The sequence below is a fragment of the Leucoraja erinacea genome, chromosome 25 (assembly GCF_028641065.1).
Source record: "Leucoraja erinacea ecotype New England chromosome 25, Leri_hhj_1, whole genome shotgun sequence".
Lineage (NCBI taxonomy): Eukaryota > Metazoa > Chordata > Chondrichthyes > Rajiformes > Rajidae > Leucoraja > Leucoraja erinaceus.
The window spans coordinates 22,738,320-22,758,091 of NC_073401.1; the positions used below are offsets into that span (position 1 = coordinate 22,738,320).

Genomic DNA, 19,772 nt, shown 5'->3' on the forward strand with positions numbered 1-19,772 from the left:
TACCTTGAGGCCTATCATTTACTGTGTAGGTCCTGCCCTTGTTCGACGTCCCAAAATGCAACATCTCGCACTCCTCTATGAAATCTCATCCCCAATTCCTCCGCCCACATTGCCAATCGATCCAGATCCTGCTGCAATCGTTCACAATCATCTTCACTATCTGCAAAACCACTAATTTTTGTACCATCAGCAAACTTGCTTATCTTGCCCTTTATGTTCTCATCCAAATCATTGATGTAGATGATAATAATAATAATGTTTTGACAATTTTGGAGCATAGATGACAATCAGTAACAGGCCCAGCACTGAACCCTGTGGCACACCACTAGTCACAGGCCTCCATTCTGATAAGAAACCTTCCACCATCACCCTCTGCTTCCTTCCATGGAGCCAATTTGCTATCCATTCAGCTATCTCTCCTTGGATCCCATGGGATCTAACCTTCCAGAGCAGCCTATCCTGTGGCACCTTATTGAATGCCTTACTAAAGTACATGTGCAAAGATTGAGTGAAGATGTGCAAAGATTGAGGAGGTGGGGAGGATGCTCAGTCTCCGTCTCCGTCTACCCCACGACAGAAGGGGGAGGAGTGGTAAAGTCTGATAGCCACAGGGAAGAAGGATGTCCTGTGGCGTTCTGTCCTGCATCTTGGTGGAACCAGTCTGTTGCTGAAGGTACTACTCGGGTTGACCAGTGTGTCATGGAGGGGGTGAGCTGTATTGTCCAGGATGCCCTGCAGTTTCAGGAGCATCCCCTCCAAGACCACCTCCCAAGAATCCAACCGCCCTCAAGACGGAGCCAGCCTTCCTAATGAGTTTGTTGATCCTGTTGCCGTTTGCAGCCTTTGCCCTGCTGCCCCAGCACATGGCAGCGAAGAAGATGGCACTGGCTACCAACGATTGGTAGAACATCTGCAGTATCTCACTGTAGACATTGAAGGAACGGAGCCTTCTCAAAATGTACAGGCGACTCTGACCCTTCTTGTACAGAGCCTCAGCGTTCTTGGACCAGTCCAGTTTACTGTCCAGGTACACTCCCAGGTATTTGAGGCTCCCAGAACATTGAGGCTTATATTGCCCTGTGTTTGGGGGGGGGGGGGGGGGGGGGGGGGGGGGGGGGGGGGGGAAGGAGAGAAGGAAGAGTGATCTCATTGAAACAAAAGATTTTGACAGGGCTTTATGGTGGATATTTTTTGTTTCCCCACCAGGGGAAATATTTTTCTTTGGAGTTAACCACCAAATACAGCATATGAGTCATTAAGCATTTTTGAGGCTGAGCTGAATAGATGTTTGGATTGCAGGGTTAAGTGGATTGCACAGGAAAATGGTGCTAAGGCTAAAGATAAGATTGGCAAAGATATTATTGGCAGAGCAGGAGTCATAAGGCTTACTCCTACTCAACTTTGTTGTTGTGGGATTGAAAAAGCTGAGTGATGTCCAAATAGCAGTCCAATCTATACAATCATGAAGATATTTGTTTGGATAGACACAAGAAATTTGAGAGGAATGCAGAGCCGTGTTGTGAATGCAAGTCACTAACAAGTATAGTGGGGAGTTCATGAGAACCTTTATTACCCACAGCATGGTTAAAATGGGGAATTTGCTAACATGAATGGTATTTGGGGCAATTGACATATAGACACTTTAGGGTAAGTTGGCAAAGAACACGGTATAAAGCGATCAGATTCCAATCATTGAATCACCAGCACTGAATAAATCTGTGCACAATAAAATGTCTTTAATTATTTCACCCCTGGTTTGTTTTATGATGATGAATAAATTAATTGCTGTATTTGCAAACATGACAATTTTTAGTAATCAATCAATGTCTAGTTTAGAGATGCAGCATGGAAACAGTTCCTTTGGCCCACTGGTTTCCCTCCACATCCCCAAAACATAGATGCTGCTGCACCCGCTGAGTTTCTCCAGCTTTTTTGTGTAACCTTCGATTCTCCAGCATCTGCAGTTCCCTCTTAAACCCAAAATATCTTAATTGGCCTCAATCGGTAAAGAGTGGATGGAAAAAGTGGGATAACATAGAACTAGTTTGAATAGGTGATTGATGGTTGGTGTGGACCTGGTGGCCAGAAGGGCCTGTTTCCATGCTGTATCTCTAAACTAAACTAATTTTAGTGACATGGGTATTTATTTTTACACAGAAATACTCAGTAGATTTTCTGTAAATGTAACTGCATTAAAATTGTAAAAATGTAACACAGACGTGTGAAACAGAAATCGGTTGTTAGAAACATTGTTGTCACCGTGTTCGAACAATGGATAACGAGGCTCCAGAGGGAGCCACCCTCCATTGTAATTCTGCTGCACTGTTTTCTGATGAAGCTTCCTTTCATTGGCAAAAGACAGGCACATTTTGGCTAGCTACATTTTTTTTAGCTTATGTGAAGCTCAGTCCGAGTAACTGTTGCTTGCAGCTATATTTTGTTTTGTCGAGTGCATTTATGCATTGATTTCATATCTGGCGTAAAGAACATTTTTGCGTGGGAAGGATTTTAAGTACATTTTGTTTCAAGAAAATATAAAAATTGCTCGTTTGAAGCATGAAACTCATTGAAGCTCATCAGTTAGAAATTAACACTGGAATTCCCACATAATTGAGTTTTATCAAGTAAAAGGCAGAAGTGTTTTCTGCATTTACAGGTAAATATTTGGATTTCATGCTCTCTCATTTTGAGAAGAGCAAATTGTTACTTCCATTTATCATGAGACCGTCTTGGTGGTGAACAAAATAATGTAGATTTGTATATATGAACATTAGTATTTCTAATAGGGAACATGCTTTATGATTGGAATCTGTCTTTCCTAAGTAACATCTGTATATTGTGAGGGGAATCGCAATCAACACCCATGGGGAATGAGAGGCTGATCCGTGACATGTATCATTTTGTATCTTGGAATATTTCAGTTAGTTACTGTGCAATGTTCCAATATTCAGGCTATATAGACACTATTACTTTGATAAAGTTAAATTTTGCCATGCGTTTCCTCCCAGGGGAGCAGTGAGCTTAGCAGGTTGAGAAAGGCATTACAATGGCATTTTTTCCTTTCATTTATGCATTGATGGAAGTTTCCGCAGAGGGGTGTGTGTCATTTCACTTAGTACACAAAGCACAAGGTTGAGATTTGAAGAAGTCATTGTGCCTTTATCGCTTACTCTGTAGGACTTTATCACACATATTTGCACTGAGAATATGTGTTGGTAGTCATGAGTTTGGAATGCTTTTTGTCCCATTTTATCTGAATGGTGGCCGATTTGGAAAAGGGGAGATGCAACGAGACCTGGGTGTCAAGGTACACCAGTCATTGAAAGTAGGCATGCAGGTGCAGCAGGCAGTGAAGAAAGCAAATGGCATGTTAGCATTCATAGCAAAAGGATTTGAGTATAGGAGCAGGGAGGTTCTACTGCAGTTGTACAGGGTCTTGGTGAGACCACACCTGGAGTATTGCATACAGTTTTGGTCTCCTAATCTGAGGAAGGACATTTTTGCCATAGAGGGAGTACAGAGAAGGTTCATCAGACTGATTCCTGGGACGTCAGGACTTTCATATGAAGAAAGACTGGATAGACTCGGCTTGTACTCACTAGAATTTAGAAGATTGAGGTGGGATCTTATAGAAACTTACAAAATTGTTAAGGGGTTGGACAGGCTAGATGCAGGAAGATTGTTCCCGTTGTTGGGGGAGTCCAGAACTAGGAGTCACAGTTTAAGGATAAAGGGGAAATCTTTTAGGACTGAGATGTGAAAAACATTTTTTACACAGAGAGTGGTGAATCTCTGGAATTCTCTGCCACAGAATGTAGTTGAGGCCAGGTCATTGGCTATATTTAAGAGGGAGTTAGATATGGCCCTTGTGGCTAAAGGGATCAAGGGGTATGGAGAGAAAGCAGGTCCAGGATACTGAGTTGGATGATCAGCCATGATCATATTGAATGGCGGTGCAGGCTCGAAGGGCCGAATGGCCTACTCCTGCACCTATTTTCTATGTTTCTATGTTGCTGAGTAGTATTTTCCATTAATTAACAAAAGGGAATTGAAATTGAATTGCAAAATTTTGGCATAAGAATATTGAGTGTCTGTTCTTAAATATGGGATTCAATTTACACCATAGTGAGTTTCTTAACTTTCATCATTACGTAAAACATTAAAGAAAGGTTGAGGCCATGCAGGTTCTGAGAGAAATGATAATTTCGACACACTGTTCTTTCCCATAGCTCTGCAATGTTCTTATTCAAGATTCTACAAATTTAAAGTTGTGGGCATCCACACCTTCTGATAACTGGGTGGTATGCTGTCTCACACTGTGCCCTTTTGGTGTGTGTAACGCCTTAATATTTCTGTTCCAACTGGACAGATCCTGGCTCATAAGGAGGAGAATGTGATACAGTGGCCACCTTTGTTCTTGGGCAGGCATAGCAAGTCAGACATAATTACAACTTTTTTTTAATCTATTTCTGCATGGCTCATTGGACTATCTGGTTGAACTGATCATGAACTATTGTTGAGGGGCAGAGCATGAAAAGACTGGAAACCTGGCTGAGATATCCAGTGAGCTTAACCGCCAACCGAATGATGTTCCAGAATGACTTGCTCCCTGAACTGGAAAGGATTGAAAGAGAAACTGAGCTGTTGTGTGAGAATGCAGGGATGTTTTCATACAAGGTTATCCCTCCCCAAATATGAAAAATAACCAAAACGTGCACCTGTGATTGGCTTGTTCTCACTGAAATGGCTTCAACATAAACTGGCATTGATTTTCTTAGAGGTAGACGAAAATGCTGGAGAAACTCAGCGGGTGAGGCAGCATCTATGGAGCGATCGAGACCCTTCTTCAGACGGAGGTGGGGGGAGCGGGAAGAAGAAAGGAAGAGGCGGAGACAGTAGGCTGTGGGAGAGCTGGGAAGGGAAGAGGAAGCAGAGAGAAAGCAAGGACTACCTGAAATTGGAGAAGTCAATGTTCATACCACTGGGGTGTAAATTGCCCAAAGTGAAATATGAGGTGCTGCTCCTCCAATTTGCATTGGGACTCGCTCTGGCCATGGAGGAGGCCCAGTACAGAATGGTCCCATACGGAATGGGAGGGGGAGTTGAAGTGCTGGGCCACCGGGAGATCAGGTTGGTTCGTGCGAACCGAGCGGAGGTGTTGGGCCAAGCGATCACCAAGCCTACGCTTGGTCTCACCAATGCAGAGCAGCTGACACCTAGCACAGCGGATGCAATAGATGAGGTTGGAGGAGATGCAGGTGAACCTCTGCCTCGCCTGGAAAGACTGCTTGGGTCTTTGGATGGAGTCAAGGGGGGAGGTAAAGCGACAAGTGTAGCATTTCCTGCGGTTGCAAGGGACAGTACCAGGGGAGGGGGTGGTTTGTGTGGAAATGGACAAATTGACCAGGGAGTTATGGAGGGAGCGCTCTGTGGATTTTCTTAAATGTTCCTTTGGCAGAAGACATGATTTGTTCTTGTAAATATTGGATTAATGTTCGAAAGGGATTTTCCTGAATTTGGTAGACGAAAATGCTGGAGAAACTCGGCAGATGAGGCAGCATCTATGGAGCGAAGGAAATAGGCAACGTTTTGGGCCGAGACCCTTCTTCAGACAAGTTGCCTATTTCCCCATAGAGTGTGGCAGCCTCGCTTGCAGCTTTTTTTTTTTTTTTTTTTCACCCTTTAAAAAAAATTATTAGTTTGTTAAAAAGTTTTGTTCTGGAGGCCCTTTAGTCTTTTTATGTGGGGGATGGGGAAAACCGTTTTTTCTAGACGGGATCTTTCGCTGAGATCATTAGTGTTGGAGCACCGACCAGCGCGGCCTGTTGACTTCGGGAGCCGCGGTCTCCTGTAGGAAGCGGTCGTTTTGAAACTCCAAGCCGCTGTGAGCGTTCTTCCGACGTCGGAGTTCCATCATTCCGGCAAGAGGGCCTGAAACATCAGGCCGCTGTAGCGGCAACTGCGACTTGGACAGGCCTCAATAGGCCCCGACCACGGGTGAACATGGAAAATTTGGACTGAACTTTGCTGCCTTCCCGCACAGTGGGAAACGTTGATCCCGCTGTGGGGGGATGTATTTTATGTTTAATGTTAAATTCTATAACGTTGTGTTTATTTGTGTGCTGTAATGGCAACTCAAATTTCACTGGTGTAGGTGACAGTAAATGTCCTTTGCCCATAGATGCCGCCTCCCCCGCTGAGTTTCTCCATCATTTATGTCTACCTTCGATTTATCAGCATCTGCAGTTCTTAAACGTTCCTGAATTTGGTAGGAGGCCATCAGAAGTGAGAGACGGCAGAAACAGTCAGTTTCGCCCAAGATAGACAAGAAGTTATGCTGTGGATTTCTTAGAAATATGAAATTATTTGAATGTTTATTAGAACATAGGGTGTCCAATACCCCCCCTAAAAAGGTATTTCACTGCCTAAGTAGCAGCATGTGATCTGTGGATATGATCATTGCTTATAACTGATTATTTTTCTAGCGCATTTCATAATCTAATCCTGTCATATCCATCACACTGCCATTATCTTCAAACCTATGGACCAATACTAGCTCAATGTGGTGTATAGAAGGATAGGCCAGGAGTAGGATCTGGTATTAAATGAACTGCCTGTGCGATGAAGCCATCACACAACTAATGCATGCAGACCATTGAATCAGCTAGTGCTAATGGGAGATGGCTTCATGAACATCTCCATTAATTAAAGCAGAGATAAGAAATTTAAAACAGAACATACTGGAAATAATCAGGCAGGCCTGGCAGAGGTCAGTGCATGAGTATTAAAGAAAAAGCCAAAGCATTGATAGTCAGGGATGCTAAGTCAATGCTTCACTTTGGTTTCTATGGAAGACAATCTTTAGCTTTTTTTCATTCATTCCATGTGATTATTTTTCAAAACAGCCAAATGCAAGAAGTGCAGATGAGGCATGATACTCACAAGAAACCAGCTGCAGAGTTGAAAAAAGGTCCGGACACAAAACACAACCTATCCATGTTACCAGATGCTGCCTGACCCACTAAATTACTCCAGCACTATGTCTTTTTTTTTCTCTTATGTAGCCAATTACTGCCATGTGCCGCTCACTCATAATTATTAGCAAAATGATGAAAGAAAGCATTGTTATTTGACACAACATTTCAGTGTTTTTCAACATGTAATAGTAAGTGAGTTAGGACCCTTCATATGCCAAATGTACACTATTGTTAGTTCAATTGTAACACAGCATCTACTGCTTTGGCTTTGACTGACTGGACGTGCTCAAGATTTGTATTTGGGATGTTTCTAGTTTGTTCATTGAATTGGGAACTGATAGGAAGCGGAATCATTCCGTGAGATCATATTTCATTGTTAGTGCAGGGTTGATTTGAAGTCTATTGTGGACTAGTGTTAACATAATATTGGCAGGAAGGAGATCACAGGTCAAACTTTATGGCTGTATTGTGAATGAACACGGATTTTCATTGCTATTGTGCGAATGCTATTGTGTATAGGACAATACGTAGCTGACAATTAAATTGTACTGGTTCGTTTGTTTAATTCTCATGACTTTAAAAACAATCTACAAATCTGCGGAACCACAATTTTGCATTACTCTTAATGAACTAACTCACTACTCCACTTCTAACAATTAATCAAGAAGTGTTAATTTCAAATTCTGGTCAATTATTCAAAAGTATTTTACTTTAAATGGTGACTTCATTAAACCAATATGATAAATCACCAGCAATAAAGAGCATACCTTTGGTAGTCCTGTAGTTTCAGTTGTGTGTTTGAGTTTGACCAGTTTATTCTTCTCAAGATGACCCTCTTGAGTCGAGGATGATTTGTTTTCACTTCATTTCAGTGGGTTCCGAGGTAACTAATAAATGTTATGTGGCAACCTTGAACTCCCCCCAATAGATGGTGCAAGTGAAGCATGATGGATCATGTGGATTGATTAAAATATATACTCCTTTTCGCACATTGCTGTCTCAATACCTCCCCATCTGCATTTCTGCCAGTCTTTCTCATGAATCAGTGTGGATGTTACATCTTTTTAAAGTGACCATGAGAACTGTCCGTTTGAAAATTGCTTACTAATTAGAAGTCATGTGCTTGTATGAGGAATCTAGTGACAGACATTCTAGCAATTGGAAATGATTGCATGTGATCAGAGCCTTGCAGCTGGGAATGTTGGCCATGGACGAGTCCCCTGATTATTTGTTTTCCTCTCATGCCAATTGATTGAATATTCTGCAAAGGCATTGTTGGTGGTAGTGTTTTGAGGTGCCGACTGTAAGTTGATCTTGTGTCCAAAACATATGGAAGGAAATGCTCACTACCTTATGCAGGACTTGAGATCTTGGTCTTCAAGCAGTTTTCTTTCCTTGAGGTAGTTGAAGACAATGCTTTCTCTTTGGATGAGGTGGGGGATTTTCTCATTCTGCTTTCGATGAAAGGTGGCTGCTGAGAAAGGGAGAGTATTCCATGTTAAAGGGAATCACATCTGGATTTTGATCATCAAGCACTCAGTTGTGCGATGGAACCTTTGTCTTTCTGAGATTCATCCTTCGAATGGCTGAAGTATGGTTTAGAGCCCATGCTCCGAGAGTGCACGTATGCAATCATTAACTATATTTTGTTGCTGTGATTGACGTTAAAGTGGTTTTAGTTCTGTAGTGGAGGTGATGAAGGTTGGATAGCTTCCACTCAGACTAACTCCACTTAGAGATAAGGTGAATAATGGTTTTCTGCAGAATACAACATTACATAAACAAACATCGCTGTGAGGATGTGATAACTCCATGTCAGGTATAGAGGCTGGCGATGTGGTGGATTTTGTAAGTAAAGATGTTCATGGTTTGGCCATGTCTGTTATAGAGCTCTTCAACCCCGCAACTCCGGCGGGAGAAGTCGCCCAGGAGCCCTGAAAAGATCCAGGGACCCGCGGGCTCCCTGTCCGCCGTTGATGGTCCGTCAAAGGCAGAGGTTTTAGCAGCAATCAAACTTCCGGACTCGGCATGTACGACGGTTGGTTGAGAGCCCCCGGTCTTCTCCTGTAGCTATGTTTTTCATGGATTTGATGCAAGGTGATATAATTGTGGCTCTTGGGCATAATATGTATAGCAGCTCTAAGGAGCTCATCAATGACTTTCTCTGTAGCAGATAGCAGGACAACTCTGTTGTAAAGTAATTACAACATTTGGATTGCCCCTTGAAAACATTATGTATTAAATCAGCCAGCAAGTTACAGACAGTGCATAACTTGCAGTAAATATGATTTACATGCTTTGAAATAAACTGATTGTTTGGTTATAATTCTGTTTAAGATGTGCATTTCAGAAAACAATTACAATGTATTTTTAAAGATATTCTACAAACAGCACTTATGCCTAATGCTGTGGTAAGGCATCACTATAAAATCAGGTACAATCCTTTAAATGCAATGAAGGAAGAATAGTCTTTGCATTGACATAATTCTGTCAATTATAGCCATTTGGACTGATGGAGATTTAATAATCATTCACTGGGAACTGCAGTGTTACTGTGTGTAATTGTAGTCATTTGTAGACCATTGCCAATGATCTGTCACATGCTTACTACTTAATACTTTTTACAATTTTACTCATTAATTTGTTCTCGAGTTCCTTATGGCATACTGCCAAAATGCAAGACTCTTGCTTACTATTTGTTTTACTTGGTAAAATTAGGTTGCAAATTGTAGGGAACCACATTGATAAGGCAAGATCTGTAGGAGTATGAAATCACTTAATTAGTCCTGTACTATCCAGAAGATTATTTCCAAAGCCTTTTGTTTGTAATTAAAATTGTTGGTGAAGTGCATTTTCTGCAAACTCTCACAAATGTTCAATGGGGTTTTAACACCTCAGTACTAAGGGTTGAATTTTATGGTAGTATAACAGGTAGTGTTATCATTTTTAAGACCATACCTGTTTTCTCATTACAGCTTCAAACCAATCATTCAGTATATTGACAATCAGTTTGAACGATATCTTCATGATGAGAGTGGCTTGAACAGACGGCATATCATAGACAACAGAGTGCATTGCTGTTTCTACTTCATCTCTCCTTTTGGCCATGGGTAAGGAAGTAGGCTGATTTTGAATCTACATGCCAGTCTTAGTCTTTGCTGCACCCAAGCTTAGTAATGGAAGGATGCCTAGTGATATCAACCCCAAGTGAGGAAGCTGATTCACATTTTGATCATTTTACCATGGTATATGATTAAGAGTAGTCACTAAATAACGTCTGTTATACTCTAAAGCATGAGTTAGTGTTAGATGTAGGGTCACCACCTGTTGTACTTCTTTTCAAAATATTCTCCAGTGAATAGGCCACATAAAGACCTTATTTTCCAAATAAAACATCAACTTAATCAGTTGTCATCACCTTAGATCTGGTAGACACGAGCCTGAACAGTACTTTGCAAACCATCATTGGGTGCCTTCAACCTACTTCAGTCGAGCAGCTCCCTATACTTGCAGGCATTCCGCCTGCAGGGATATGAAGGCAAGCAGCAACTCTGGCACTATCTCGTCGTGCCATGGACCCAGATCACCTCCTCCATCAGGCTATCAGCAGAGAGCAGAGCCACCCCGATTGAAGTACAATCACCCCTTTGCTCCACACGGAAAACAACTCCTAGCATCCATCTAGCCAACTGAGACAAAAGCACACTGGACAACCACCAAGTGGACACAGGAGTGGAAGGCAACCTCATCTCCATTACACAGCTACATCTCTTCACCAGGTAAAAGCTGTCCAGGGTCTGACCTCCCCAGAGGAGCATGGGTGAAGCTCAACATACTTTGTACTGGAGTTGAGCGTTTCAATGCCAGCATGTGGAGATGGGAGCCCAGCCTGTGAAAGCGGAGCAGAACAACAGACAGCCAACCATGTCATCTCTGAGTGCCCGCTCTACCATGCACCAAATGGAGTTCAGGGCCTGGCAGACATTGATGCTGAAGCAACAACCTGGCTGCTCAACACCCAGCTTGAGGTTTTAACTATTCCTTTGGTTTGTTTCATTCGCAAGGAGAAGATATCTGAGATTTTTGTTTGGCTATCTTTGCATGCAATGAAAACAGTGCTGCATTCCACCATATGAATCTTATTTAGATTATAGGCATATAGCACTGTAGCAAGCCCTTTGTTACAACATATGCACCAACAAATACCCATCTGCACAAACCCCATTAATGAGTACTTGGTCCGTAGTCTTCTGTCCCTTGGCATTCAAATATTCATCCAGATTCTTATGTATTGTGAGGAAACCCACTTTTGCCACCCATGCAAACAATGCCTCCAAATTCCAAACACTCCCAACCCTTCCACCAATAAACTCTTCAGCAATCATGCTCACATTTGCAGAAAACGAAGCCTATCCCTCTTTAACTGTTGTATTTTAATTCTTACTTTTGATGAGAATGATCTACATTACCCCATTGCTGTGCTCAGATTGCTGCAGTCTGTGTTCACCCATACAATCAGCAGTTCCTTGTCAGAGATTAGTTATTATTGTGGATTTGGGTCGTGAATGTAATAGCTAGCAGATAAAATAGAACACATACATTCAGACTTGATTAAAGGATGAAATTATGCATGCATAAACAAAACCGATAGAGAAGCTGGATATTTTGGAATATGCTGGCTTAACATCTGATGAGAAGGAGGACTGGAGTTTCTTGAGATTTCTTGCATGTACTGCTTTGTTGACTTGCCTCCCTCTCTCTATCTCCTCTTCTCCAGAGGGTATTGTTACCTTTCTGGATTGGGGTTTAAAAGATTCATAGGTCTGTGGCCCTTTGGCCCTTTGTTCTTATGGCACCTGGTCCAAGAGATTGTGTGATTCACTCCGCTTTGGGAGACGTTAGAGCCAATTTGAATCATGTTGCATAAATGAACTTATTGTGGACACTGGTGGGAGAGAATTGAGGGGATGAAAAAAGCCTTTGCCAAAAAAATTTTTCCATCCCCCTTGGTACAAATCATGACTCTAATTGAACACTTTCTGGGACAGGGTTCAGTGCAGCACCTTGTGGTGAACTCTTGCCTCCGCTGTAGAACTGTTTATCTTTTTTTTTTAATATGGTCTCAGTATGAGATAATGTTCACTACCATTGGTGTTTTGGGAAATATGCAAGTTATCCTAGTACTAGGATACATGTTATGCAGCAACCTATAGCATAGATTATGAAAGTAAGACATTACGATATAAAAAAAAAAGCCAAAAGACATGATTTCTGGAATTTTAAAATATATGGAGGGAATAGTAGCTAATGCTTTTAATGCCGTATCTAACTATTTGCCATCTTGTACAGGTTGAAACCTCTAGATGTGGAATTTATGAAGGCCATTCACAGCAAAGTAAATATTGTACCTGTGATTGCTAAGGCAGACACACTGACATTGAAGGAACGGGAACGACTGAAGCGAAGAGTAAGTAGTTATTGGTTATTATCTACATCAAGTTCAAGTAGGAGGATATTTTTCCTCATCAATTTTTCCCATTTGTTTTACAATAAATTTCACTTATTTGCTGTTTTTGGTGGAAATTGACTGTAAGTATATAAAGTTCCGATTTTACAAATATTTTTTTAAATTGGATAATATTTGAATATTGCTCTCCATAGAATCAGCAGCGATGCATATCTTAACAACACATTGCAACTGAAGTCCCACACCTCTGATTCATGATATTCTACCCAGTAATTTATGGATGTTGAATTTCATTCCGTCACCCACACACACTTTATGTAGCCTGATACATATCAATTTGGAGTTCATGATGGCAACATAGCAAAAAATGTATTATTATTATGTGGATGCAAGGAACTGCAGATGCTGGTTTACAAAAAAAGACACAAAGTACTTGAGTTCTGGTCAGGTAGCATCTCTGTAGAACATAGACAGCTGAAGTCTCATCTCCATCGATAGTTGATGTTTTAGGTCGGGACCTGGAGATGCTGCCTGATCCACTCCAGCACTTTGTTTTATTATTATCCTGTGACTGCTAAGGTTGAGGTAATGGGAACAACATAGGCAGAGAAACTAATTGTTGCATTTGGCCTTTGTTAAGTCTGAGTGCAGTAACAAACACAACATTTCTGCGCTGCACATTACAACCATTTTCAGATTGTTTAACTAATTTCACGATTATTGACATAATTCTTAAATCCAGGATGTCGATTTATTTAAATAATAAGGAAATCTGTGGCAAGCATTCCTGCCACTCTTGATTTACAGAACAGAAGTGCTGGAATGTGTTCTTTTTAATTTGCTTGCCATTACTTCGACGTTGAGGCTGGAATGGGTTAACAGTAAGAACACATTTGGTGGAAGCATTTATTCTACTAGTATTCTTTGTTTTCAGCAGGCCTTTGTAGGTGGGCCACTTTGTACATAAATTGTAGCTGTCTATTGTAATAGGCAAGGAAACATAAAAGTTTTTTATCAGTAAACTAAGTTATTGCAGCAATTGTGGACAAAGCCATTTAAATGTCTTGGTTATTGTTCTCATGAATGCAGAAATCAACACTTAAGTCGTTGCTGCAGAAAATCACAAGCTAGTAAGAAATTACCATTCCAACATGGCTTTCGGGAAAACAACATTTTAAAAAACCTGGTATCCCATATCGTTTCCTGGAAGGTTGATTTTGATTTTCTTTGCAAGCTGCTCTTTTAAATTCTGGGAACTGTGAATCCAATTCTCTTAGGTCATAAGGTCTTTGAGAATTTTACCGAGTGACTTATCCTACACTGAAATAGAAAGTAAAATAATCTTCTACGAAAAAGAAATTAATTATTAGCAGAATTATATCAATTTTTTTTTGTATAGCTCAACAGCCCATAGTACTATGTTTAGTAAGTATGAGGCACTTAATAACTTTCTCCAATTTTGACATATAACCTGGCTACATTCTGTACTGAATTAGCCCAGAGCATATTACACTCAAGAAAAGATAATATTTTCCATTTAAAAAAAAAAAGATTGCAGGTGGAAAGGAGGCCATTCATCCCTTTGGGACCCTTTCCTATTTTCATTAACTTAATTGTACCTCCCAACTTCTCTGCCAAAAATATTACTGGAAAGAGCACAATTTGTATTGGTTGGGGAAGAGAGGAAAATCTTGGTCTCAGTTTTAAATTCCGATCAGATAATCAGACACCTGGCTCCATTTTAAAAAAGACATTTTAAGAAAGAATTTGGATTTATATGGATCTGGCACATCCACTGGGCACAATCAGACTTTACTGGACTGTATCTTGCACTGATGTTATTCCCTTTATCCTGTATCTGTACACAGTGGACATCTCGATTGTAATCATGTATATTCTTTCAGCTGACTGGACAATAAACTAAACCAAATTAAGTTATTGAATGCACATTTTTGGTTGTGCGATATATTCAGTGTCAACAATTTTCTGAGAGCAGAATTTCAGATAATGACATGCATTAGCATTTTATATTCTGTTTAAATGGTGATATACGGGAAAATATACTGCCTGGGTAACAGTGAAAATCTTCTATTTTATATTATTTAGGTAGTTAGGGGCTCCTGTTTAATATCTCCCTTCCAAAATACAGAGTCCACAACACATTTGTCTCAGTACTGCACTTAAGCTGTCAACGTAGATTGTCAGTCAAGACCTACTGTGAACCTTAACTTACAAACATCTGACATGGAGTAAGAATATTGTCAAAAGAATTTTTGGGTGTCAGTGACTAGGTTTGTGCTATAAATATAGTAGATGTTGCCCATCTCCAGCAAGGAAAAGCCAAACATCCTTCCCAAACCTCAGTAGCAATATTGCCGAGTCAACGCCAATTGTAATCTTAACTGACCAGCATTTTAGATGTTAGAGATACAATGTAGAAACAGGCCCTTCAGCCCACCGAGGCTGCGTCGACTAGCGATCGCTATACACTAAAGCCATCCTACACACTAGGGACAATTTGCAATTTTACCAAAGCCAATTAACCTACAAACCCATATGCCTTTGGAGTGTGGGAGGAAACCAGAGAAAACCTAAGCGGTCACAGGAAAAACATATAAGCTCCGTACAGACAGCACCCATACTCAGGGGGGGGGGGGGGGGGGGGGGGGGGGGAGAGAGAGGGAGGGGGGGGGAGGGGGGGAGAGAAGGGGAGAGAGAGAGAGAGAGAGGGCGGACTTGAAGTCGGCGAGTGGGCGGCGGGCCTCGACAGCTCGCGGGACCTCTGAAGCCCAACCAAATGACTGCAGATCAGCGGCTTCAATCCAGAGACCTGGGCTGCGGGTGGGGCGAGACGCTGCGGCCGGCCGGCCAAATGCGAGTTACGTGGAGGGGGGGAGTTACGTAACTCGCAGCTCGTGGAAAATAGTGCCCAGCAGGTTGTGCGTTGAAAACTGCACAGCTGGCCGCGAGGAGCAGAGCCATTGTGACATCATCAGTTCGTTAGCTTTCGTACAGTGTGCCAGCCGTCATTAACCTTCCTGTTCATCGTGGGTATGACCTTGGCTTTGCACCGTGCAAATTTCAGACAGCGCTCCCCTGCTTTCCCTGGTCCCCGCCTTTGCGGTGTGTTTGTGTGTGAGCAGCGCTGATGGTCGATCCGGCTCGCGGTTTTTCAGGCGAGTGCCCCGGAGCTTGAAGGTCGCTGACAGTTTGCTGAAAAGTCGCGAAAGTTGGACAGGCCCTTAACTCCTGCCTTCTCTACCACCGACCTTTAGCATTAACAATCCCGAGTTTACCTTATCCTGCTTTTTAATTAATAATAATAATAATAATAATTTCATTTATAGAGCACTTTAAAAACAAACATAGCTGCAAAAAAGTGCTGTACATCACTAATCATTGACCAAAAAGTTAATACACACCAAAAATAACAATCAAAAGAAATAGTAGGAAAAGACATGTAAAATAAAGAAACATCAAAAACACCACAAACAGAAGCAAAGCCTCAGGCATGGTCAAAAGCCAGGGAGTACAAATGTGTTTTAACACTGGATTTGAAGATGGACAGAGAGGGGGCCTGTCTGATGTGCAACGGCAGGGTGTTCCAGAGTGCCAGAGCAGCAACAGAGAAGGCTCTATCCCCTCTGAGCCTCCGACTAGACCTCGGTACCTCCAGGAGCAGCTGACCAGCTGACCTGAGGGACCGGGCAGGAGCGTATGGGTGGAGCAGCTCAGAGAGGTAAGGCGGGGCGAGCCCATTCAGAGATTTAAAAACAAATAACTGTATCTTAAAATGAACTCGAAAGTGCACCAGGAGCCAGTGGAGGGAGGCCAGAATTGGCAATATGTGCTCCCTCTTTCGAGTCCCTGTTAAAAGGCGAGCAGCAGCATTCTGAACCAACTGGAGACGAGCCAGTGAAGAACGAGCAACACCAAAATAGAGCGCGTTACAGTAATCCAGCCTAGGTGTAATAAAGGCATGGATTACTGTCTCAAAATGCTGCCGCTCGAGAATGGGCTTCACCTTCGCCAGCTTCCTTAGGTGAAAGAAGCTGGACTTAACCACCGCGCATATTTGGCGATCTAATTTAAAATCACTGTCCATCCTAAAACCCAGGTTCACAACTGTTGGCTTTCACGTACCTTGACAATGGACCTAAATCAACAAATGGAGGTTCACGGCTGCCATTGGGTCAAATAAAATCACCTCTGTCTTTTCATTAAATCCAAGAAAGTTTAGGGCCAACCAGGACTTAATGTCATCAAGACAAGACAGAAGTGATTTTACAGAAAAGGCGTCTTTCCCCCTCAGCGGCAAATAAAGCTGGGTATCATCTGCATAACAGTGGAAAGAGATGCCATGCTTTCTAAGGATGGAACCCAGAGGAAGTATGTACAGCGAGAAAAGCAGGGGCCCCAGAATCGAACCCTGTGGAACCCCATATGACAGGGGAGCGGAAGAGGATTCAAACCCAGCAAGACTAACACACATGGTTCTGCCCGCCAGATAGGACCTGAACCATCCCAGGGCACTGCCGCAGATGCCCACTAACTGCTGTAGCCGAGATAACAAGATATTATGGTCCACCGTGTCAAAGGCTGCAGACAAGTCCAGCAGGACAAGAACCACACAATCCCCAGAATCATTAGCCAGGAGGATGTCGTTAAAAACCCTTAGCAATGCTGACTACTCATACCCCAGACTATTTGCCTGCTCAAAACTTCTCAGAAAAAAATGTGTTGATGAAGATTTAGAGCCCTTTGTTGAATAAACATAGAACAGAATGAACATTTTCAATTGAGTTGTCAACACTTTGTTTTACAGCTTTTCTGCAAATATAGCTTTGAGCTGGAAACCAATACACGGGCAATTTGTTTCTCATGAGAAAGTTAATTGTTAGAAGCCCAACCTCTGGAAGAAAAGGGCCTGAATTAAATAGACTGTTTCGGAAACAGAATGACAGGTTTTCTTGTGTTATAAATGCGCATTTCCACAGGAAAGCTGAAAGGCAGATAGGGTATAATAAATATGTCAGCAGTGCTAGCTGGGGCTTTCCCTTCATTGTTTTACTTGCTGTTATCTGAAGAATCACTGCCACAGCAATGATTCAATGACTTTTCTTGGGCAGAGTTATCAGATGCCTGCTGAACTAGGATAATGTGGTCTGAATGCAACAACTACTCAATACCTGGTGGGTGATATTTTTAAGGAGAAAAACACAATTACTATATCCCCTTTGTTGCATATTGCTGGAGACCATGCAGTTTTTGAAAGGGGGTTCTGCACTCTAGCAGGCCAACTTCTTTTCACAAACTGCAGTAATAGTTTGAGATTTCGCTATTCAATTTAGCCACCCATTACCAATGATTTGGTCAACTTCTATTGCAATTACTGCAAATGGAGAAATTTAATTTTGGGGTGGAATGTGTGAGTTTTTGGCTGGTTATAATGTGGCTTCTATTTTGGACCTCTGCCATATTGGCTTATCTCTTGCCATTAAACAGGAAAGTTATCCTAAGATGTGTATCTCCTGAAAGTGAGTGAAACAATTGTAATAATGTTGTTAGTCTGAGTTACATACAGAACACTGGTATGAGATTGCAATCTTGAATGCAGAATTTTTTCCTGTGTGGTTTTCATATGGAATTCATTTCACTTTGGCTGAGAATGCTGATATGGATAATAATTATTGCATTTATTATTTTTTATTACTTGCTATAACTGTCTAGATTTAGATCAGTGTCATGAGCCAAGTATTTTGCACATTCAGTTGGAACATTATTTATGGGTTTTAGCTTTAAAACATGTCTAAACCCAAGACATTATTTTACCTCTGAAAGTCCCTGGTGGGAATTGTCATTAAATTAATTTATCAGTTTTCAACCGTTTTATTACCTCTTAGACACATTGGCTAGTGCTTGATAAATTGATGCTTCATATCTGCTGTTATTGATTAGTTGGCTTGCTGTTTTCCCTTTATTTTATACTCCCAAACGCTTTCCTGCAGAGTTCAGAACAGACATAAATATTTCAGCTTCTGTAAGTCTCTATTTATTTTTACAGAAATCTAGTTTCAAGATGTGATTTGGAACTTAACTATCATCAGCAGTGCTCACACAAATCATCTTAAACCTTCAGGATACATGCTGCTAAAGTTATTAACATTTTAAAATTATTTCAGAGCTATGTTCTACTGCTGAACATGTTTCCATTGTAAATAGGGTCCATGTTCGATATGATCGGAATATTTTTTTTGTGCACTGAGCTTATTTTGACTGATCTTAAAATTAGAACATCGTTAGTCTCCGATTAATTGTGTTCACAACCATCTTGTTTAGGAAAGTATTGGATCGAATTTCCTACTTGATAAATTAAGGAAATAATTAACCAAGGCTAGCAATTTGACAACATGCAGTATGGCAGAGGTGTTTGAATAATAGGTTCACCACTTATGTTTATTATTGTCACAGGTCATGTCTAATTCTACCTCTGCTGGCTCAATGTTTCATCTTTTTGTTTTTCAACTTTGCCCGCCCCCCACTCACCACCCCACAACCCCTTCTCCCACCATTCTGCTCAATTTTCTTCTTACCCACTGCAACTGAATTCCCTGTCAAGCCTTAATTTACTGGGCACCTTCAAAAGGCTGCTTCCCAAAATCCCTTTTCAACTGTGCTCTTAATCGTACCTCCTAACTGGATCACAAAGTCAATACAGTAAATACTCGTTTTAATGACCCCCTTACAACGGATTTTGGATATAGCGGATAGACATGACGATGCCCCCCGTGGCTTACAACGGTTCCCCGACTGTTTAGAGCCTCGTCTGCTGACTCCTCTTCCGACTCGCAAGGTGCACCAGCGAGCTCCTCTTCAGTGATAGATAGATTCTTGATTAGGACAGGTGTCAGAGGTTATGGGGAGAAGGCAGGAGAATGGGGTTAAGAGGGAGAGATAGATCAGTCATGATTGAATGACGGAATAGATTTGATGGGCTGAATGGCCTAATTCAACTCCTATCACTTATGACTGGTGACACGACTGTTGGTGTGGCGCTTTGGGCTGCCACCACTGGCAGAGCATGCTCTGTCACCGTGGGGTTCCTTCCCCTCTCACTTGCTGTCGCTTCCAAGGTGGAGTATGTCGAGGACTCCAGGGGAGAAGAAGGTGATGATGTTAGGTTGGGGCAGGGAGGGAAGTTGGGGGTGGGGGGGCAGGGGGGAGAAGGAGGGAGGTAGAGGCTGAATGGCCAGAGCGACAGGAGAAGCAGGCGGCAGAGGTCAAGAGTGGATAAAGCCATCGCCAACAGCAAAAAAACAGCAGCATAT

At 41.9% G+C, this 19,772-nt stretch overlaps 1 protein-coding gene across 1 annotated transcript in view; it reads left to right on the plus strand.

Annotated features, from left to right (window-relative positions):
- The window catches only part of zgc:63587 (uncharacterized protein LOC393431 homolog), an 87,504-nt gene that overhangs the window by 27,145 nt on the left and 40,587 nt on the right, over window positions 1-19,772 (plus strand). Inside the window, exons 6-7 of the mRNA XM_055655186.1 lie at window positions 9,953-10,087; window positions 12,327-12,444. Coding sequence (XP_055511161.1) covers window positions 9,953-10,087; window positions 12,327-12,444 — 253 coding nt within the window. The remainder of the gene's footprint in view (window positions 1-9,952; window positions 10,088-12,326; window positions 12,445-19,772) is intronic.